We start from the raw sequence: 11,074 nt of genomic DNA, 5'->3' as shown, positions 1-11,074 counted from the left end.
AAAAGCACTGCAGTGTTTGGGTGCACTGTTTGTTTTAGGTAATCAGTTTGCCATTATTACTGAAATGTCTGAAGCAGATTGGTTTGATCTACTGTCAAGAATTGTGGTGCCTTTGCGGCATTCGTAGAAGTTCAGGGGCCTCATGTATCAATGCTGCGTACGCACAAAAACTTTGCATACACCAGATTGCATGCTCACGTTTGGATTTACTAACGATGAAATTAACGTAAGTGTGCATTGGTCCATGCCAACTTCATGTCTGGCAGTTGTGTATGTCTTGTGTGTGTTTGTTTTATTTCCATTGCCGGCTCCTAGAGGCAATTGTGTTAATTTGCACACTACAAAGTATCGCACCAACAAAGTATTCTGGCAACTGGTTCTTTCCAGAGGTAACTGGCAGACCACTGGGGGTTAAGCCAGTTGTCGAGCCGTGCAATGGCAGCTGTATGTGATGGGATTATCCGCAGGTATATAAGGTTTCCATACCATGCTGTTGACCTGCCAAATATTAAAGCGCAATTTGCAGCACTTGCCAGTTTTCTCAATGTAATTGGAGCAATCGACTGCACACACATTGCTATAAAGGCGCCATCTGAAGACTAATTTGAATACGTGAATTAGGAACATTTCCATTTAATAAATGTGCAAATAATATGTGATGCTTAAATGGCTTAACAAATATTGTAGCAAGGTGACCTGGGTCAACCCATGATTAATTTATCCTCACAAACAGCATGGTTGAGATGAGGCTTCAAGGTGGCAGGCTGCGTGATGTGTGGCTTTTTGTAGAGTTTATATTTAAAGATATTATTCCAGCCAAGTTTTTTATTTATTTAATTTAATTAAATTTTATTGAGCGTAATTATTTAACTGCATATCAGGAGACCATAGTTATCCATTAAAGACTGGCTGCCCCCCTTAACAGCCCACAAACTGACCAAGAGCGCAGATACAATGATGCTCATTCTCGCACTCGGTCAGTTGTAAAGTGGGCAATTGGGCAGCTAAAATGCCGGTGACATAACAAAGTTTTCCTCTAATACATCTCTTTCTGTCACAGACATGAATACTACGCCAGATAGTTAAGTGTCACCCACAATTAAGGCAACTCTCTCCACAAAAGGAGTTCGTTCAGCATCCCCTGTTCCCCCGCCTGTTCGGTCCACACTTTGACTGTGCGCCACTGTTCTCCTCCTAACCTGCACCTTTACACCGGACAATTTCTTTTTTAATATGTTCACAGTACGATGTTCAGACCCCACTGCATTAATCGCGTCAGCTAAACTCTCCCACTGTTTCACACATCTGATTTTTTTACTGCGTACGCACATTTACAGCTTTGTTTGTATGCAATGTTTTCAACATTTTTCAATTCAACGCAAGTCTTTATACATGAGGCCCCAGGTGTTTTTAACTAGGTGTATCTGGAAAATGCGCGCATGTCACATGTGCAAATTTTATTGGAATGTTAAATACTATTAGATAAGATTTCTATACTGAGAGCGCTTTGATGGTGTGTTTTTTTATCCGTGATTTTATATGATTTAATAATAAATAAAATCAATCATTTACAATAATTTTAATTGAGGCATTATAACTATGAATTACAGAATGGAAGTTTGTTTATTTTTTGTTTTATTACAGATTAGAAATCATCAGTGTCAAAGTGTCAATTTAATAACATTTCTAATGATTTATTTCAGGTTCTGAATTAAATCTAAATGTAAAAACAGAAGAATATCTGATAATTCATCCAATATTAATATATTATGTATTACTAATTTTAATTATTGCAATCAAATTAAAAAATGAAAAACAGCAAGCATGGAGTGAACTCCTTTTCATTTTAAAAATGTATTTATTTATTTATTTGTTTATTTATGGAAGAAATGGATTCATTTATTTATCAAGTTTGCATTCAATTAAACGATAAATGACTGTAAAAACACTGAATGTTACAAAAGATTTCAGTTTATTTAGAATTTTCTATAGATAAGTGTAGTCTTTAATCTTTCCCAAATTAGATGGTAGATTTAGGCAGATGACATTTTCTTACATTTTCTACATTTACACGTATATTAAACAGTATCTCATTATATTAAGTTGGTTACTGCATTACACATTTAAAAAGTACTGATAAAAAAAAGCATTGTTAGTCTTATCCCACTCCTTTCTTTATTTAGCAGTATAACATCACAAATAATTATTAAAACAAGCTAAAAAACATCAAACCTCTCATCAACATGTATAAAAATGAAATGTGATGCGTCTCTGTCTTTTCCATAGCACGAAATTGAAGGTGAGAAGGAGAATAACAGCATGAAGAGGAAACTGCAGCCGCTCAGCAAGTTGCCGCGTTTGCATCCTCTGCTCCGAGAGAACTCCAGTGATGACGGTATCATCTGCTTTTCCGCATTTCATTTACGGTGATTCCACTGATTGTGCTGTTGCTTATTATCTCCTCCACTCCGCAGAGATCCAGGAGCCAACAGCTGAGCCAGAGGAGACCGATCCCTGGGCTAAAATCCTGGCTCCCATGTGGCAGAGCAGACAACGCAACTTTCAGATCGAGAAGGAGTTCAACTTCCGCATGGGCCTGCATCCACCGTACTGTGCAGTGTGTTCCCTCTTTCACACCTACAATGAGGTAGCTCATGCTCTTACTGTCATAATCATCATAATTCATATTACTTCGTTCATTTGTTTGGCTATACAATGCAAGTTCATGCTAGCTGGGTCTGGGTATCAACCTGATTTTGATTCTAAATTTGATTGTGACTATAAATTTAATACAAATGCTATTGATATTTCATTGAGCTAGTGATTCATGCTATTAAAATTAGTGAACACTAATTTAGTATATTTAGTATATAGTATATACTAATATATATATATCAAGAGTTCACATGCAAAAAACCTCTAAATCCATCAGACCTCTTTTCTTGTAAATGAGCATTTTCTATCAGTCTCTTCTGATTTGGTTCAGAAGTTTCATTTTATATGTAACGATGAGGTTATTAGCTAGTTAATAAAATACCATTTTTCAAAAATGTTACTTTTGTTTTTTAACAAGGTAAATTTTCTTTTGCATCAAAACCAGCCAAATCCACGTCTGCTTTTTTAAATTGGAAATTATTTTACCAAACATAAAACACTTAAACTACCTGAAATTTACAATATATAAATCTGTCAAGTAAGTGGCGGTTCATTCAGCTGTGATAAACCAGGGGAAAAGTAGAAGGAAAATTCATGAATGAACGAAATCTGTCAAGTGCATTAATCAACATTTAAACTGAACATTAATTAAATTTTAACAATCTATCGGCATGTCTGATATTTAGGATTTAGATTTAATGTAAGTAGATCAATGTAAACATTGCAAACTAAGCTTGGTAGATTCAAATAATTTAGTGTAAAAACATTGTGAAACATCAATATCTGTGCATTGTCCATTAATCTAAAAGCTTATCAGACTATAGTAAATATGAAGTAATAAAAATAATGTATTGTTTTATACATCATATTTATCTTTTAAAAAATTCCTTAATTTAGCAAATAAACAAAAAGTAGGCCTACTGGACAAAAAAGGGGGATGCCTCTCGAACAATTTTAGTTTTTAATTTTCATTCTCACCATACTTAAGGTCTTGGTCCCATGTTTATCTTCATAGCATTCACGTGGGATAAAACAACAGCATCTTATCTCTGTCTTTCGTGAAATTGAGGTGCCGTTTATTTTATAGTAAATCAGATTCATTCAAAGTAGCGTCGATGCTCAAAAACATGTTATGAATACGTTACACTTCCGACTGTACATCGTGTTTTTATTGTGTTTTGAGGGAGGGGACGTTTTCATTTGCCATTAACTTACAATTAGACAGGCTCATCCAGTTCATCAAACTCCATCGTTTAAAATCTAAAGTGAAATATGTCTCCTCATGAAGGCGGCGTAACAGCCTGCTGCTACATTGAAAACGTATGATTCGATTCACGCTTTTCATCTTTTTAAATCGAAAGCAAAATATGCCTCCTCATAAAGTCTGCGTATCAGCGCGCTGCTACATTGAAAACATGATTCGATTCACGCTTCTGATTGGGGTCTCCGGTTATAGCGGCTTTTGCAAACAAACTGTTATTTCTGAATGCACTGACGCTGGGATTTAGATGATTTGAAAGAATGTTAGAAACCAGTAACCACTGACTTTCCTGGTAAGACAAATAAATACTATGGAAGTAAATGTTTGCTGTGATGACACAATTTTCAGTTTTTGGTAAACTATCCCTTTAAGAAGAATCGATATAAAAAATTGTCCTAATACATAGAAACAACAGCTTTAATTCTGGATGGTTCTGATCCAATCAGTAATAATTATCACTTCGCGTGTGAAGTGTTAATTGAAAAATAACTCATGAGACCTGCCGAATGATTATGCTTTGCTGTGTGTTCCCTATAGAGTGATGTAATCAGCCTGGGCGGTTTTGCAGCTGTAGGAGGAAACCCACAAAGGACCAAACCTCTGATTCCAGAGATGTGCTTCACCAGCAGCTCTGAAGGACATCTGTCCACTCCTAACCTGGAGGCGGACGGCACTAGCCAACTCATCAGCTGCTCTGTGTGCAGTGTGCGCGTACATACAAGTAGGTTTTTTGGCATTCTTTGATCTCACTTAGAAGAACATGGAGTATCCACTTGGTATAAACATGCATTCAAATGCGTTCCAGTGATGGTGCTTTAAAAAGAATTGGTCTTACTTTACAATATGGGACATGTAGTTAATGTTAGTTACTGTATTTACTAACATGAACAAACAATGAACAGTGCTTGTACAGCATTTATTTATGTTAGTTTAACATTTATTAAAGCATTATTCAAACCTAACAGTCCCAGCATGTCAAGATGTACATGACATATGTGTGTAAGTAAGTAAAATAACTAAGTAAGTAAGTAAAATAGGTAAGTAAAATAAATAAGTAAATGTTGATTTATATAGCACCTTTTCCAGATATTGAGTCACAACTAAAAAACAACTATAAAAGAACACATGACTAAAAGAAAACCACTGAAAGAACAAATGACAATAAAAGAAAACATGTTAAAACATATTAAAACTAATTCAAAATCCAAATACAGAAACACTAACACTGTTTATTAAAAGCTTGACCAAAAAGGTACATCTTTAAATGCTTTTTAAAATGTTCAACTGATCCCAGAGTTCTCAGTGCTATCGGGAGAGAGTTCCAGAGCTGTGCGGCTACCACACAGAAAGCCCGGTCACCTTTAGTCTTAAGACGAGTTCTGGGAATGGCTAACAGGTCTTTGCCAGAAGACCCCAGAGACTGGCTACATGAGTGGCGGCTTAACATATCTTGAATAAACATTAATGCATAATTAATTCAAGATGGGGGAAATAATAATCTACCCGATGAACGAGGTGAAGGTCTGAGGGTATTCTGTGAGCCAAAGTGAAGCACAGTGAGAGGCCCATGGAGAGAAAGCCTTCAGCTCTGAGTTAGCATCGCTGCTGCAGAAGTGTTTCCCAAAGCCTTATAAACACACCACATAACAATAAATTATTGATTAGCCGAGCAAACGAAGTCAATATACTGTAACTACACAAGACATTTATAATTTTAGCAGACTGATGGTACCAGTTTTCTTTTCATATGCTTACATTTTTACGCAGTTTAAAAAAGTATATTTAATATGCTTAACAATACAAGCTAACAGCAGTGCTGTACTGTAGGCTACTCCAACAAAAACACATCGCGTTGCTTTAAATTGCTCAAATAATCACGCCAGCTTTTCATTGAGCTGCATTTCTGACTTATCCAAGAGCATGTTTTTAGCTGTTTTTTTGTAAGCTTTCTGTATTATTGCGTTTATTCCATTTTACGAACACAAATGAACCAAAATAGCACGAGAAACTTGTGGCTTTGATATGCTGACAAGCTAAAGTGTGTGCAGTTCCCATAAACACAATAATATACCGTGATAATGATAAATTACGCCAAAACTAACATTCGTTTCTGCTATATGCTACTCTGCTTCACTGTAAACAGCGTGCACCTGTCAAAAAAGTCCCTAATCTGACGTCACCGTGGTGGTTAGAAAAAAAGCAGATTTTCCGGAAGTAGGAAAAACAGACACATTTTCTTTATATGTGCCTTTGCGCTTCGTAAAACATTTTAATATGGTATTTTATGGTAATTTCACAAACAATTTTGCTCTTTTGAACCTTTTTTTAACCTACAATATGCTCTTTATCTAACATTAACAATGATGAATTAATATTGTTTTATATGTATTGTTCATGTTAGTAAATGCATTAGCTTACATTAACATTGTTTGTATTGTAAAGTGTTACCCCACCATTTAAAATTGGTCACTTTACAAGAAGATTGTTAGTTAATGCATTTACTAACATGAACAAACAATAAACAATACATTTATAACAGTATTTATCCATGTTTGTTATAGTTAGTTAATGAAATTAAAGTTGTATTAACTTAGCGGTTTAAAAAGTGGGGGTCGGGACCCCCCGGGGAGTTGTGGGACAATGAGAGGAGGGAATTCAAAATCTAATTCATTTTATTAGACTATTAGAATTATAAGAGTTTTGCAATAGAACAGTTAAAATCCATACTTTTTTTTTCTTTTTACATACATGAACGATATTTTGATGTGTTTACAGGTTGTTATGGTGTGTCTCAGGATGCTAAGTTAGACAGCTGGAGATGTTCCCGCTGTGAAGCTAACGCCATTACTCAGGTTAGTTTGTTCATTTGTTTACATTAGCAGATTGGGTATTTTCATTCCCCAAACCTCTGTCATGCCTTTTCTAGCTGCTAGATGGCACCGTCATTATTGACAAGCTTTTTCCAGCCGCTCCTCATTTCCCAGATGGTTTATGATTCTCAGTGGTGTGACTAAGTGTTTGTGTGTCTCCCCTAGGACTGCTGTTTATGCTCTCTGAGAGGAGGAGCACTGCAGAGAGCCAACAATGACAAGTAGGTACCCAGAAGTCACTTGGTAGAGCCCTTCATGGACAAGAGCAGCCATTTCTCAATGCTGAATGACAATTTTATATGCTGACTCTCTTGCGTCATGCCCTCTGGCGCTGGTGAAACCTGCTCTGGTTGAAAATATGGTTTTGTTGCAGGTGGGTTCATGTGTTGTGTGCTGTAGCAGTGCTGGAGGCTCGCTTCGTCAACATTGCAGAGCGCAGACCGGTTGATCTCAGCACTATCCCGTTTCAGAGATTTAAACTGGTGAGTCCTGATTGATGCATAGAGGGAAAGAGGATTTGTGGAATGTGTTTTATCTTGGCGAGTACAATAACATTGAGGATCTTAACTGAAGTGTTCAAGTTCTGTATAAATAAACAGGTTTTCTGTGAGTCCTAAATTAATATTGATACACAATACCCTATACACAACCTATTTACAGTTAAAAGTTAGAAAAGTTATGTATTGATGCAAATACAAAATTGTTTATTATAACTAAAACAACAGTAAGTGAGTTTTTGCTTAAAACTTACTTATTATTGTTTTATTTGTAATTAAAAACCTAATTTCTTAATTTGGGTAACTCTTGCATCTTTTTTGGAAATAAAAAAATAATTAATAATGATTTGATTGAGTTTATTTTCTTTACTTGGCCCTAAATTAAATCTTCAGTCCTAAATTTGCAGGATCAAAAACTGTACTGTTGCAGATTAAGGCTCAATCCCAATTCTAGTTTTGTACCTCTGCCCCTTCCCCTTGGCCCTTGAAACAGAGTGTGAAGGGGAAGACCTTCAAAGTCTAAGAAACCCCTAAGAAATGGGGAAGCAATACCAGCACACGTCATCATATGTCATCGCGAGCTCTTGCTTCACATGAGATCAATGATCGCGACTGCTGTAGTTATTCCATTTGTGTCATTATTTGTTTTTGTTATTTATCTTTTAGCAACAATATCTTGTTGTCATAACGATATAATGTGGCAATAAGCTCGTAACTGTACTTTGCATTTACACCATGGCCATATTCATCAGTGTAAACATAAGAATACAACGTTAATGTTATACTACACATTGTAAAAAGGTCATTCCCAGCCACTAGACTTTTTCGACAGGGTATTCGGGTGTCATCAAGTGACACATGTGAAAGTATGTTGTGGGACTGCTGTACAGAAGTTAATATTAAGGATTATGGATAAAAAATATATAGTTTTTTTTTATCATGATGGTAAAACAAGAACGCCATTATGAATGTGTTCAAACATGTGCTTGTTTGTCAAAAAAATTTGTAATGATGACAAAAAATGCTATTTTGTGCATCTCCTGACTTCCGTGTGCAGACATGCTGCCATTGTAGATGGTGTATTCTAGGAAAAATTCCTACCCCTTGGTTTCGAGTGTGGTCTTGAAAAATCTCCATTTCAAGGGCCATCTAGCTCTTCCTCTTAGCTCTACGCCTTCAAGTAAAAGAGAATTAGGACACCCGTGAGCAGTAGAATTTGGATTTGGCCTAAGTGTAAAACATTTTTTAAAATTTTGTATGTCTAAAATTGTACATGAAGCAAGTCAAAATATGCCAAAGGAGCATTTTGTCGTGCATCTTAAGCTAGTTTGCACTAAATGACTTTAAACATCGGCAGATTGATTTGCCAATTTACACTACATGCCGTTTACACTACATGACTACATGATTTTGTGTCTTTTAATCGCTGTGGTGTTCACACTATGTGACACTATGTAAATGATCCACAAGAGGGGGAGTCACACACTACATAATCTGACAACAACTCCTTCGCCAACTGCTCAGTCAAGCTCTCAAACCACAGCCAATGAAATTTTGAAAGAGGAGCCATAAGAAAAAGCTGAACACTATCGGCTGCTTGTGTGCTAATTACGTCATTGACTGCATTTCAAGATTTCAACGGAGCATTTAAAAACATTGTTAATCAGCTGATGCGTCAACGGATCAATCACTCATCTGCAAGGTTTAAGTGAATAGATACACAGAAAGTTTTTAATATTTGTAATTTAATAACTCTTTGAAATAAAACTAACATATCTATAACACCTTGGCATTTTCTAAAGGTCGGTGTATTTATTTCTAAAATTGTTATTTTTTTAAAACTACAAAATAGTAAAGAACTGAGCATTTTAACCTTTAATTACCATATTGGTCAAAATGACTGCATGCATGTCTGCTACTTTTTGCTGTGACTTTTTGCTGTGCATTTTTTGCCTAGAACCTTCCTGCTTACATAAACATACCTTTCTGATAGCAAAAACAAAATTTATTTCAAATACACATTTCAAAATCATAATCCATGCCGCGAAATAGCTCCTGTTTGAAAGTGAAAATAAAAGCGAGGCCCTGACCTTTGCATGCTCTAGTATCTTAACTACATTTTCATAAGTATGTATTATTAAAAAAGATAATATTTTTAGGGTAATAGTGTCATAAAATTTGATTACAGACATTCAAAGCTTAATTTTAATATCTCAATTGAAGTTTTGAATGAAAATATGATGTGACGATCAGAATGACTAGTATAATAATTCTAATAGTTACAGAATTCTAGTTCCACTGTTATTATTATAGCCTATTCTCGTGTCCATGTTAATGCAGAAAGAAGCATCGGTGCCCATTCTGGCCAATCCCAGACATTTCTGTTGAGCTCCTGAGCACTACATTGTCACTACATCTGACTGCACATGGGGTCGAGTCGGCCGACTGCTCTGGATTATTCTGCATGCTAGACATTGGATTTCCGTCTGCGAGGTGTTAGCGACGATTCAGCGAGCCTCTTTGATGCGTTTTTCAATAGTTCACACATAAAGACTGCCAAGCACCCGCAGATTTTTCCCTGATCACAGCCCGATCTGTCAGCGAGCTCATTAACTTCCATATCAGGCTCAAGTCCGGCATAAAATCCTGTAGTGTGAACAAGGCTTTAGTGGAAAATGTGTCCTATTACTACAAATCTTTGTTACTCTTAAAACTGTGATATTCTCAAGATACTGAAAATAGTAGTTTGGCTGCGACTCTGCTTTTAGTTTATTAATTACCAGTACTGTTTAAGTATTGTATAGTGCCTGACAAGCTAAATATTAGAAGTTGGTGATATGTCTATTTTAATAATCTTTTAATGATTTTTTATGAATTGTCGTGTGTCTTTCTTTTCTGAATTTCTCAATTTGTTTAAAGCTTAAATTCGTGTTTCTACAGTCAAAGTGTTTTTTGTTTGTTTTTTTTTTAATAGAAATGTCAATTCTGCCGAAAGTGGGTTAAGAAGACCACAGGCTGCTGTGTGCAATGTTCGCACGGCCGCTGCTCCACTTCCTTTCACGCCACATGTGCACAGGCAGCTGGAGTTCAGATGCATCCTGATGATTGGCCGTTTGTTGTCTACTTCACTTGCTGGAGGCACAAGGGCGGCACCCACATAGAGGTACTGACACTTGCAGGAGGAAGGATCTAATTTATAAGTGCATGATGGCAAAGTCCATGACTTCATGACCTATGGAAATGCGCACAGAGGCTGGTTCACTGTTTTGACATTTGGTGCATTGATGTGAGGACAGATTTATTTTCTTCTGCTTTGTAAGAGTGCTGCAAACATACTAGAAAAGCACTGATTAATGCACATGATAAAATACCACCAAATATATAATGGCACATAGTTAAAGAAATTTACAACTGTCCTAGAGTTAAACAGTTGAGTTTTACTATTTTTTAATGCATTCAGACAACTCCCTGGTCTGGCAAAAGCCTTTTTTTTTAGCTTAGCTTAGCATAAATCATTGAATCAGATTAGACCATTAGCATCTTGCTCAAAAAACAGTTTCAATAATTATCCTAGTCTTCTGTAATTATATTGTGTACTAAGACTTACAGAAAACAGAATGTTACCATTTACTAGGTCTATATGGCTAGGAACTTTTCATTTTTCAAGCGAGCTTCTAATGATCTTACTCAATTCAGGGATCTATGCTAAGCTAAGCTAAATGTGCTCCCGGCAGCCAAGATATCAGCTAAATGAATTCAAAAACTTTAAGTTTGAATGAGCCTTTTTCCTA

General features: G+C 36.0%; 1 protein-coding gene across 2 annotated transcripts in view; it reads left to right on the top strand.

Annotated features, from left to right (window-relative positions):
• The window catches only part of kdm4ab (lysine (K)-specific demethylase 4A, genome duplicate b), a 41,847-nt gene that overhangs the window by 15,928 nt on the left and 14,845 nt on the right, over positions 1–11,074 (top strand). The window contains exons 12-18 of one of the 2 annotated variants that reach the window (XM_087240645.1): positions 2,287–2,395; positions 2,475–2,647; positions 4,454–4,637; positions 6,692–6,768; positions 6,952–7,007; positions 7,160–7,268; positions 10,258–10,446. In XM_087240645.1, coding sequence (XP_087096771.1) covers positions 2,287–2,395; positions 2,475–2,647; positions 4,454–4,637; positions 6,692–6,768; positions 6,952–7,007; positions 7,160–7,268; positions 10,258–10,446 — 897 coding nt within the window. Of the gene's footprint in view, positions 1–2,286; positions 2,396–2,474; positions 2,648–4,453; positions 4,954–5,130; positions 6,583–6,691; positions 6,769–6,951; positions 7,008–7,159; positions 7,269–10,257; positions 10,447–11,074 lie in introns of those variants that run through there. The other variant, XR_015478377.1, reaches the window with a different exon arrangement.

This window comes from Danio rerio, chromosome 2 (assembly GCF_052040795.2).
Source record: "Danio rerio strain M-AB ecotype USA chromosome 2, GRCz13ab, whole genome shotgun sequence".
NCBI classification, from domain to species: Eukaryota; Metazoa; Chordata; class Actinopteri; order Cypriniformes; family Danionidae; genus Danio; species Danio rerio.
The sequence above is the reverse complement of the archived record's forward strand: the minus strand, read 5'-3'. Positions and strand labels throughout refer to the sequence as shown.